Raw genomic sequence first — 12,237 nt, 5'->3', positions numbered from 1 at the left:
GCACAGATTTCCGGGTGCCCTTCTGAAAGACTGTGGGGCTGCAGTCAGCTGCTGCGGTTATAAAACGTTACCTGGAGGGCATCTCCAGAGGTGGACTTCCAAGTGTTTATTCAGAGAGACTTACTAGAGCTTAGAATTGAACCCTCTCTGGAGAAAGTGTTTCCAGACTGTCTTCCAACAGAGACTTGACCTCTTTGTGAGAGCCCAGCTTCAAAGAAAGGTCTGTGTGGCCTCAATGCCGTAGCAACACTACATGTCACCTGGGCTGGTGATGACACTTTGCTCTGCATCTAGAAACAAGCTGGGATTCATTCCATAGCTCACCTGACTGTGTCATGTGCAGATTCTTTGGAGGCATATGATCTTGTTTGAGACTTCATCAGTTACGCAGGGATATCTCAGTAGCACTGTAATCCTTGTGAATGCCCCAATGTGGGTCCTGATGGTTCCCTCACGGTCCTGACCATTATCTCCCTGTCACCCAAAATCGGAATCCACCTTTGACACAGCAGCCCCACCCCTTGAAACGTGTTCACTAAGATCAAAGGGTTCAAGGGGGGGGCAGCAGGTCTGTTCTTAAAGGCAGCCCTTCTCAGTGTCTCTCCTGCCAGTCTGAGGATCCTGTGTTGTCCTTTTCACCTCATGTGTCCCATTTCCCATCTCATTGCTGGATGCTTGCTTCTAACTCTGTACATCTGCATTTTCTCCTGTGCATCTGCCACGTTGTCATGGAAACTCAGTGGCCACGGGCCACAAATTCCTGGTGTCATCTGAATGTGGTGGTGTGGTACGTGTATTTGCTCACGCTTTTATTTTGAATCCTTTCCAATGTGACATCTGCTAAAATGTCTCCCTTATGATTTGCTTGGTGATCACAGCCTTCTCATCATTCACTGAGCGCAGGACCTGATCTCACAGAATCTGAAAAGAACTATGTGGTAAGATGCCTGTTGAATAAGACTGTGGCTTTCCTAAAGAGAACCCTTACTGACTGCAGCGTGTAGACCAGAGTAACGCCTGGTAAACATCCCGCTGTGGTTTTCAAGAGCCCACCACTGCTGTCGTAGAGCCAGGGATTGGGCCACCCTCTCCGCCTCTAAAGGAGCGGAGGAATTTAGAGACAGTCGCACTCTGCCTGCAGATGGGATTCAGGAATGTTCTAGTGCATGACTGGGGGGCTCATTCCTGTATTTCTAGCCTGAGATTATTCCAGCTGTAGCAGTTACTCACTAATGACAGGCTTTTGTGCTGCTGTTCCCTAGAAACAGTCATACTAAATGCCGAATTCCTCTGTCTTACCTGTCTTTCCATGCTTACCTGGATCCCTCCTGCACTCCGCTACTGGAATCTCTGTTGTTGTTTTTTTTTAACCTGGATCTTCAACTCTGTTTTTCTCCCTGGACTTACGTGCTTCGTCTGGAATGTCACATCTCTTCCTTTCTCTTTTTTTTTTGTGTCCCCACATTGACTGTTTTATGGGGGTTTCTGGATATCGCGGGGCCACCTCACAGGAAGCGGTTTGCAATGAGATCATAAACATTGCCGAGAAATCTGTCCATTACTGCAGCACTGTCTCTCATCCCCTTGACTTCCATCACAAGGTACCCCCCTCTGACAGTAAATCATCTTTAATCGTTTCTCAGCAACCTCAAGCCCAGCAGCGGAGAGTCACCCCAGACAGGAGTCAGCCCTCACAGGATTTGTAAGTACAGTCTGAGAACTTTGGTTCTTATCTTGCTGAACTATCTGCTTTGGAAAATGGTTGGCCAACTCCGTAGCAGCTCTTTGGGGGAAGTGAGCTAATTGATTCCCGCCTCTTTGGGGATTTCTAGGGAAGACCATATTTCCTGTCAGTCAATGAAGACAGGTGGTAGGTGAATGAAAGAGGTCATGAGCAACTGGGAGAGAGATGGGTAAAGAATTAATGACCATGCTGGGCGGTGGTGGCGCATGCCTTTAGTCCCAGCACTGGGGAGGCAGAAGCAAGTGAATCTCTGTGAGTTTGAGGCTAGCCTGGTCTACAAGAGCTAGTTCCAGGACAGGTTCCAAAGCTACAGAGAAACCCTGTCTCGCAAAACCTTAGAAAAGAAAAAAAAAGAATTAATACAAGGGGAAATGAGAGTTGTGATAATGAATTTCAATATCAATGCTATGGAGAACAAAGAAAAAGGAACAGTTAATTCTGAGCTGAAATGAATTAACAGTGTTGATTTATTTACTCATTCATCAAAAAAAATATTGGATACATCTTATCATTTATACAAATGGGAGAAAATTCTGTCCATAGAAGATGAAAAATATTGAGCCTAGCTCTGAGTAAAAGGCATGGAGTGGATGGGAGAGCCTGAAGAAGGCCTGTGTGACTAGCAGATGGTTCAGGAGGTGAGGATAGAGATGAAAGTTAGGATGTTAGGGTGGGACCAGATTCTAGATTGCAGCTGAAATCGGTTTGGATTTTCTTCTCCAGACACCAGGAAGCCGCTGAAGGCTTTAAAGTGAGGTGTGTGTTGATCTAGGGAGATAACTCTGGTAACAGGAGGAGGATGGGATTCAGAAACAAGGGACAGGGATGCTGGTTAGGAGGTATGAAGTCGGTCAATGTGGTCTTAGCTAGAACAGAGTGAGCTTTTTGTAACCTTGGAAATTTATAAGATGACCAACCCAAAGCCAGGGTAAAGAGTGATCGACGGTGAAGGAGAACAAGAAAGGGCAGCAGGAACAGGCTTAGGCTTAGGAATGCTCCCTTTCATAGAGCAGAGCCCATAGGATCTGGTCAGCCATGCTGCCCGCCTCTGCGAGACCAGGAGTCAAAATGAGAAGGTTCACCCGGCATTCTCTCTGGCAACTTGAAAAATGACTGGCAATTGTGTAACAATAGGGAATGTTCCTTTAGAAAGGCTGAAGAGGAAGTTTGACGATGCATGGGGTGGAGTGGGGGACTGGAGATCAAGGGACACTGGAGACAGGGCAGAGTCTTAGGCATATTTGTGCCAAAGAAAGAGCTGAGAAAACTAAAAGATACAAGTAAGAAGCTGTAAGTGGAAGAAGAGGGTTCAGCCTGGCCAGGAGACAGGGTACTTGCACAGGGTAACAGGGGCAGGACAGCAAGTAGGGACAGACTCTGGTCTGGCAGGGAGGAAGATTAAAGTCTAGTCACAGCAAGTTTCCATCTTGGAAAGTGGGGACAAGAATCTGAAGCACTCTGTTGAGAGCGGGGTGCCAGCACCAGCCGAGAATCTCAGTTGGAGGGTTTCTGAGCTGCTGGGGACGTTAGGCCTAAGTGGGACCAAGGCCACAAGGGTATAGATTTTCTCCAGTTTATCTCCACCGTTTGCCTACAAACAAGCAGAGTTATTTTCCAGAACGTGGACTAGCAAAGTGGCCGTGGTGGAAATTCAGGGGACGGTCAGTGTAAGTGTTTGTGCAGGTATGCATTAGACAGTTAGCTGTAGGAATGCAAGTTAGGTAGGAAATAAAGACAGAAACGTGAGAAAAGGTATTCACTTACCCTCTGTAAATTTGCCTCCATCTTTTAATTCCTCACCAGAGACCTTCGCTCTGGCAGCCAGGTCCTTCCACCAAAGTCTCCACAGCCGGGGAAAGGTAGCGGAAACAGGTGTCTTAGGATGTGCCACTCAGAGCAAGCCTCTCGGTTCTGGAAGACATTGCCGCAGGCTTGTTTCTAGCCGCTCTTCCCCTCACATTGGGACTCACTGACATTACTGGAAATGGCATTTGATGGGCTCCTTTACAAGAGTCTGGTGCTACTGTGGCGTTTGGAAACGAGGAATAGTGAGCTGTGGCATTGGTGCCCATGAGAGTCCCTGGAAGCATTTGCTAAGGGAATGAGTGAGAACAAAGCTGGCCCTTGATGCCGAAGCTGATGTCAGTTTCACAACAAGCTTCACTGTTATCAGGACACAGAGCAGTGCAAGCCAGATGTCCTAGGCCAAAGAGCAAGTCAATAAAAACCTTATCTGCAGCTATCGTTGGGGTGGAGCAGAATTAGAAAGCTTTTGGGGTCTCCCGAAAAGGAACCCTATGGTTTCAAACAATTGAGACAGCGTGACAGTGAAACACTTGAGAAGGTTTTGTTAAACAGCGTGACAGTGGGAATGTGATTTATTATTATTGTTCTTTTGTTTTGTTTTTTAGACAAAGTCTCACTCTGTAGGCCAGGAGCTCAGCACGTAGCACAGAGTATGCATGAACTCAATGACAGTCTTCCTGCCCCAACCTCCTACATGCTCAGATCACAGACATGAGCCATTAAAACATCTTCTCACCTGCCTATTTCTGTTACCTGGCTTTACAATTCCCTTTTGCTCACTAATGTATATGACCAGAATTTAATGCCCATGGAGCTAAATAACTGTCAATTATTCTTAATAATTTACCTGTATCATCCTATTATCAAAAAGGGAGTAGTTAACTTTAAGGGCAGTAAAGTGGACAGAGAGGGATGAAGACAATAAAGGTCTGCCACTGTAATGAAAGAAAACTAAGGTTAATGATTAATCATTCGTGATATGCAGTAACTCCCCACCCTTGTCTGTCTTCATTTTTCAAGTGCTAAGCTGCTAGAGAAATAATCAGTACAATGTTTTTATCGTCTGACGGGAAACATTATGTAAATGTCGGGTTCACAGTACTGGGATTTATAAATGGTTGTGAAATCCTGCCAGCAACGGAGCCGCTCACTGGTCCTCTTTCTGATTTGTTGATGTAGCTACCAAGCACTGTATAGCTATGTGCCGCAGAACGATGATGAGTTGGAACTCCGAGATGGAGATATTGTTGACGTCATGGAAAAATGTGACGACGGATGGTTTGTTGGTAAGACCCCCGTCATTCTGTTTCCCCAGCGGTGTATGGAGGGAAGAGCGAGGGATGGTGGGACATGCCAAAAGCAGTCTTCTTTGCACAGAGCGTGATCTCTCAGCCCCTGCAGGAATGCTGGGCCTCTCATTCTCAGGGCGGTATGAATGTTACTAAGTGGAGCCTAAAGCCCATCTAGGCTGGCGTCTGTGACACACCCTGCGGGTGTCAAATTCATCATTGCTATTAATTGTGTTCAGTTTGTATTTCTATTGTGTATATGTTTAGCATTCCCAGACTGTATTTTTTAAGCTCTTAAGAAACAACATAAGAAACAAAAGAAACATCTGACTGAAACTAGGTCTCCACCATGAAGCACATGTGTGGATGGTCCTAACACCCTTTTATTTACTCTAGACTTTTAATAACTTGAGCAAAACCAATCAGCTCAAATAATAAAAAAGGGCATAAAGCTCAGTGGGGTAGAACATTTGCTCAAAGCATGGGGTCCCGGATTTGTTCCTTAGTACCACAGACCACACACACACACACATACACACACACACACACGGGGGGGGGGGCACAATACAAGATTTACCTTTTCAGGAGAGAAAGGCCAACATCCATAGAGATTCCACTGCAAACCCAGTGTGCTTGCTACGCTTTCACTGCCTTCTCTCACAAGGACCCCTGCAAGACAAAAATTAGCCTCTCTTGACAAATTCAAAAAGTGAGGGGCGGGTTTCTCCAATAGCAAATGCCAGACCGCCCATTACTTCCCAGCATGCATCTTGTCTGTTGGGCTGTCAGTACAGCGGGAGCCACTGGTTCACTCTGGGCCTCAGTCTCCTCCTTTCTAACACCAGCCCTTGTCTGACTCTCCGGAAGAAGCTTCCTAAAGCAGTGTTGGGACTGGAGTGGTCAGAACATGAAACTCTAGGAAGACAGGTTGGAGGACAGGGCACCCCTTCCTAGAGAGCGCTTTGTCCTCCCAGAAGTCAGGCTTCCCTGTGGGGTTCTTTACAAAAGAGAGTCTTATCAGTTAGCCAGAGGCATACAACAACAGTTTCACAGTAGCAGTAGGCATGCCAAGTGTAAAATTTAAAATTTTTAGAGAGGTCACACTGAAAAAAATAAAGAGGAACACATAAAATTAGTTCTGATGTTTTATAAGCCTGAAATATTCAGATACTATCTTTTGAACACATTAACAGGGTTAGTGGTATATTTTATGTTGTTTTCATCCTAAGTCTTTGGAAGCACAATCCTTAGTTACTGTGTGTGGATTTCCTACTAAAGAGTGAGGCTGAGGCAGGAGAATGTCATATTCTAGGCAAGTTTGAGCTGTACCACAAGTCTGCGTCTCCAAAAGTGTGTGTGGTGGTATGGGCGGGGCAGGCGGGAAAAGTGTGTGTGGTGGTATGGGTGGGGCAGGAGGGGAAAGTGTGTGTGGTGGTATGGGCGGGGCAGGAGGGAAAAGTGTGTGTGGTGGTATGGCGGGGCAGGGGGGGGGGACTGGGAGAAAGAGGGAGAAGTTGAGAATGGAGTTGCTGCTAAGTTCCTCTAAGAGTGCTTCCATTTCCAGCCCACAGGGAAGGGACACCAGTTCTCCCATGAAGGCAGGTGCCCTGGTTGACGGGAATACATTGGGATGAATATCTTCCTTGCACAGCCGAGTACACATTTAACAGCCCAGCATTTCTAGTCAGTGAGGACAGAGTGCTGGGAAGACCAGTGGGGCTGGTGTAGGCATCAGTAGACCTGGGTTCAGATTCGGCCTCCAACATTGGTGAAGCCCAGGGACCTGAGAAGTAATACTTACACTCTGGGTCCCTCCTCCATCTAAAAAATGTATCTTGCTTGCCCTCTCTCCCCACCCTGCTTCCTCATTTTGTAGCCCAAATGATGTAGCTTTGGAAACCACTGAGTGAAATCGTTACCGAGGCACCATGCAGAATCTCCAGAATTCTCTCTGAACTCAGCATGTCTTCTCATGTTGCGTCTGTTTTTGTTTCCTTGTTATGTTTCTTGCAGGCACTTCAAGAAGGACGAGGCAGTTTGGTACTTTTCCGGGCAACTATGTAAAACCTTTATATCTGTAAGAAGACTGAAAATCACAGAGATTATTTTTCTCGGAGGATGAAGCATCATTCATGAACTGGTCTCTTTATTTAAATATTGAGTCAGCAGGAAATTTAATGCAGTTGGTAAAGAATTCAAAGAGAGGAACGAAGAAGTGTGTTAAAACCCACTGTGTATCAGGGCTTGACTGTGTGCTGAGGAAACTGGTATTCATGGCTGCTCTGGAAGCTGCTCCAGCCCCACTGTTCGGGTAATCTGATCTGGAGTAGCGTCCATGGGCAGCGTTGGCCAAAACTGTGCTTAGTCTTCGCCCAGTCCCATTTCCAAGGGGCCCCCTGGGGCAGATAGCTCAATTCCTAGCCATGTCCCACAGGCCCAGCCTGAGCATCACTGATCACGCCTGCCTCTATCCCTGGCTGTCCCAGAGCCAGCAGAACCCCAGTGCTGCTAGAAGCCAGTCTGGGTTGCTGAGGTTCTCCTTCAGCACCACGACTTGATGAGGTCTAGGTAAAGAAATGGAGGCAGACCGGGTACCCTGGCATTCAGTCAGCTGGGTGACATTGCTCTTGACTGCTCTGATATTCAGACAGAAAGCATGCCATATTTGTCCTGAGCTTGGGAGCAGGTGGCCAGGCAGATGGGTTACATTTGTGTTTCCACGTGACGGAGGCAGTCACCTTGCGGCTCTGGAGGTCACTCGGAGTATACTCCTTTCCTGGTCGCCACCACTGGCTGGGCAGGATGGCATGTGCCTTTCTTCTCTGGCTTAGTATGAGCTCGATACCCCTGAGCCCACAGAATCCAGATGGGGTTCTAGTAGTTCTCTTAGCATGTGTAGGAACAAGCTGGCTGCTGGGCCACCATGCTAAGGCACCCTCAGACCTGGAGGGATCCCGGCATTGCCCATGGAGGGGTTCAAAGGCCGCTCGGAATGTTGTCTCTCCCGATCCTTGTCCCCCTCCTCCACAGCACCCCAGGCCAGGGAGTCCTGATGCACATAGGGAAACATCCATTTAGAGCCGAAGTCATACATACACTGGTATGAAGCAGCAGTTCCGCTCCTGCTGATGGCCACCAGGAGTCTGTCCTCTGTGGGTCCTGGCCGTGAAGAGGGACCCCTGGGTGCTGTCACCATACTAATTGTTAGATCCCTAATTGACACAAAGCTAGGTCTGGCCTGTCCCCAGAGCTCAACTTGCCAGGGTTTCAGCTGAGTAGACGACATAGGAAAAGGAGCCCAATCTAGAGAGACTGTGATATGTGCAGAGGGTGTGAGAAGGGATGAGTTTCTCCTGGGGTGGGTACCCTAGAAAACATTGCCAGGGTTGCATCTCCCTCAGCTCACTGAGGATGCTGGGAGAACCTTTGTCTGAGGGTATTTATGTCTGGGGATACTTGGAATTTTCCCCAGACTCTCAGCCTCTTATTCTACCCCCAAATACATGGACAGGGTCACAGATAGCAGGAATTGTAGGTAATGGGGGTATATACTGGAACCCCTGGCTCTCTGCATGTCGTTGAGAATCATGCTAACCACTATCCCAAAGTCTGGAGTCTTTACAAGTTGGAAACATTTGTTTTCAGTGGCTGTCCCAGATAGCCTAGGATCCCACTCACTTCCCCCTACCACCCACATCAGCCACAGTTCTCCAAGGAGGCTCTCAGGAAAGACACTGCCTCTGATTGATTCACACTGAAAAATAAGTGGGTGATAGGAGGAATGTGTTGCCTCCTTCAGGGGGCATGGTTTTTCACTGACAGAGCAGAGCCTTTAATCCCAAGGGAGAAGGGTGTGGAACTGAGGGGGTAGAAGCTTCCTGGGCAGAAAAGCCCTGGTGACTCTATGACCTGTTGCTTTGGAAGCTTTGCTTCACTGGCCGGTAGCACTGCTTTTGTTTTTTCTTTGCCCCTCTCAAGGGAATATAGCAAAAAATATAATAATAAAAATAAATAAACGCATATGTGCATTTTTTAACTCGTTTGGAATGTAGTCCTTGCTCTATCCTAGATGCCAAACATGAACAGTGCAATTGTATCTAAATTTCCTGAGGGGTGCTTTTTGATTAAGTAGGTAACTTCAAACACCCCTTTAAATACAGCTAGAAAAAAAAACCATTTTGTAAAAGCCACATTTGCATCCAATGCCAGCGTCACACAGATGATCTCCCAAAATTCAGGTATGCCCATCTTTAATAAAAATCTTTCCAGCTTCCTGTGTATGAGAAGAAATGAAAAGAGCGAAGGTTTCCAATTAATCCTTTGTCTTCAGACATTTAGTAATATAAAGTACCTATTTTTATGCTGAAATGTTTATACAGGTTTACTAACAGCAAGCGCAGCTAACTGGCGGCATGCCTCACAACACGGTTTTGATATAATAGCCATGCTTCCCAGGTAAATGCACGCCCCAAACTACTCACCTTTTGCAGTCTCTCTGGGATCAGTAAAAGAAAAAACATCACGTTTGAGAAGTGGGACTGTAAATATGTAATGTATATTTAACTTTGTGTAGCCCATGTACCTACCTTGTATAGAAAATAATTTTTAAAACTTGAGCAGAAATGGAGTAAAATAAGGAAGTCATGAAGGGTTGGTTTTTTTCCCACTTTTATTTAAATGAAGGAATTTCAAATAATTCACCTGCAGACTTTTAGCACAAAAAATAGTCATTGGAAATTGTTAACATATACAGTTGTTCTTTGGGGAAAAGATGACAACTATAATATCATTTACAGTTTTCGTTTTGCAGTTCTGTTTTTCTGCAGTAGTATTAAATCCTGTTGCTGGAAAAGGTTACTACCAAAACAGAAGATTATATTCAGAAAACAATAACTGACATATGTAACCTACTAAAGTGTTGCATCTAAATTCCACACCAAGCGCATGTACTATGCAGACACAGATTTTTCTGTTCATTTCTTTTTCTTTATTGCAGTGGATTGATTTGATAGACATGTGGAATTACTACTTTGCTGTACATATTATTTAATAAACTTTATTCAGAATTATGTGGCACCTTTGTGTTTTTATCCTTCCTTGGTTCTTTCTTCCTGTGAGGGACGCCCCACTGCTGCTTCAGATTCTCGTGCCCGCCTCTCGGTTCTTAGCCCCTGACCACCAGATTTCTTCTCCTCCCCTTACTTTTTCTCTGTAGCATAACTCTGATCATCGATACATTGATACAAGTACGTTATTGGTTCTGATAACAACAATAATGACTTAAGACTGTGTCTTAAATGAAACCTTATGAAATATATATATGTCTCAGTTTTCTCCTCAAAACATGGGAAAATATGCTGTTTAGTTTTCGACTCTCAAGTGTGGCTGTGACTCTTCTGCTGTGCTGGGTTGCTTGGCTTTTCTCCCCACATCAAGTATATTAAAACACTCCACCCTACCCAAGTCCCCTTCCCCCTTCTGCGACCACCCCTGCGGCCATTCCACTCCATGACTGAGCTGCCACCTCACTCAGGCGATGACATTCGTTCAGACCTCCTCTCCCTTGCCCTGACCTCTGCCTTCTCTAAGTAGTAGTTTGCAACTGCTCGACAGTGAGATGGGGCCTCAGCCAGGTCAGGAGAGGGTTGCTTTCTGGGTCTGCTGGTCTCCAGCCTGGTCCAGTTTCACAGGCACTGCTAACCTTCCTCTTATACCTCTGTCCGTCTCTTCAAGCTCCATTTAGAGCCTGGCCACTTTTACTTTTGTAAACCAAGCCATTTTCTCTTGCCCAGACCATTGTAATAACTGTAGCTGGCCTGCTGGTTTCTCCCTTGCCTCCTGCCCCCCAGCCATGACAGGGCAGCCAACACCTTCATGGTGAGATTGACCATATACTCTATTGGTTGTGGACTGAATCCATAAGCCCTGCCCTTACCTCTCCATGGTGACCCGCAATCCCATCTGCTGATTTCTGGTGACTTGTTCTCACCTGTATCCCTAAGGTCAGCACTCCGAGAGCGTCATGCTTGCCATGCCTTGTGCTTAGAAGACTCCTTCCCTGAAAGCTGTTGACTCCCTCTCTTTCTTTGGGCCTTCGTTTTGTTCTGCTTAAGGCTTCCCCTGATCACCTTATATAGGATGGAAACTATTGTCCCCACTCAAGCATTCTGTCCTCTTCGTTGATGGATGTAGGTTCGTTTCTCCTTACATACTAAACATGCGTGGCTTCCTACTGTCCTAGGATTTTCCTTTAATAGAGCTTGCACATAGCTCCAAAAGATGTGTATCCAGTTCTCTATTGTTGATAGACGTGTGAGATTCTTGCCAGCTGTTTACCACAGTGAAAGAACGATGTTGTTCAGAGGAGCTATTGACTCTGAGAAGGAACATTTCAGACCTTTGGAGAATGGCATTCCCTTCCTGAGGTACCAACTTCTACTCCTGCCAAGTCCAAGAGAGTGTGTTTCTCACCTTCCAGTTAAAACCGCAGCCAGCTTCCCTGAAGGGCTGTTGCTTGGTTTTGGGCAGCAGCTTCTCAGCACTCAGAGATCTTCACTGTGTTTCTCATTCCTTGATTGCTTTCTCTCAGCACGTGCTACCCCAGGGACCGATTCTTCGCAGTACAAGTATGAGCCAGAGAGTCACTATGAAGGCCCTTTTAGTGAGAAACCCAACACTATTGGCTTGTGTGGAGACATACCAAAAAGAGTTCAAAGTAGCCTCAGGCAGGAGTGGATCCAGGAACTCAAACTTTCTCTGCTGTATTTATCTTATTCTTGGCTCTGTGGTCTTGTTTGACTGCATTTTCTATTACTGACTACAGCTATGGGGTGCGGGCAGAGTCGTTTTTAGTTTTCCAACTCTAGGTGCAGAAGTGCTTCTGTCTGGCTTTTCCTGAAAACATTTCCAGACTCTTTGGTAGATTCCTCCTGGATTTTATTTTGGTACCTGGTCCCATGTATCCCAAGCTTTCCTATGTTAGCAGAGGATGACCTTGAGTTTCCAATCCTCCTTCCTCCAACTTTGGAGTTCTGGGAGTATAATGGTGCGCCACCATGCCATCTATGCTGTGCTGGGGGTGGAACCCTTTCTGCATGCTCAGAGCAAGTACTCTATCAACTGAGCTACATCTCTAGCCTACTTCCTGGGTTTTATTCCTCTCTGAAGTAGTCACTGACCAAAAAACATTGGCAGCACCACTGAAACCTCCCGTGGAAAGAGACAGGACAGGTTAGACTGGTGTACTGCATTAAGGAAGGATTTCTTTAATCCCAGCACCTGGGAGGCAGAGGCAAGCCAATTTCTGTGACTGTGAAGCCTGCCTGGTCTAGAGAGTTCTGGGACAACCAGGGCTACATAACAGACCCAGGCTCAAAATAACAACAATAACAACTAAAA

General features: G+C 46.2%; 1 protein-coding gene across 50 annotated transcripts in view; it reads left to right on the top strand.

Moving 5' to 3' along the window:
• Sorbs1 (sorbin and SH3 domain containing 1) overlaps window positions 1–9,915 on the top strand; it is a 221,768-nt gene extending 211,853 nt beyond the window's left edge. For 24 of the 50 annotated variants that reach the window (XM_075974024.1, XM_075974009.1, XM_075974023.1 and 21 more), the window contains 4 exons: window positions 879–938; window positions 1,512–1,702; window positions 4,730–4,836; window positions 6,853–9,915. In XM_075974024.1, the coding sequence (XP_075830139.1) occupies window positions 879–938; window positions 1,512–1,702; window positions 4,730–4,836; window positions 6,853–6,920 (426 nt within the window). In that variant the 3' untranslated portion in view covers window positions 6,921–9,915. The remainder of the gene's footprint in view (window positions 1–878; window positions 939–1,511; window positions 1,703–4,729; window positions 4,837–6,852) is intronic. The other 26 variants (XM_075974041.1, XM_075974031.1, XM_075974038.1 and 23 more) reach the window with 5 other exon arrangements.
• The last annotated feature ends 2,322 nt before the right edge of the window (window positions 9,916–12,237 follow it).

This window comes from Microtus pennsylvanicus, chromosome 5, assembly GCF_037038515.1.
Source record: "Microtus pennsylvanicus isolate mMicPen1 chromosome 5, mMicPen1.hap1, whole genome shotgun sequence".
Lineage (NCBI taxonomy): Eukaryota > Metazoa > Chordata > Mammalia > Rodentia > Cricetidae > Microtus > Microtus pennsylvanicus.
Note: the sequence above shows the minus strand (reverse complement) of the source record. Positions and strands in the feature narration are given on the sequence as shown.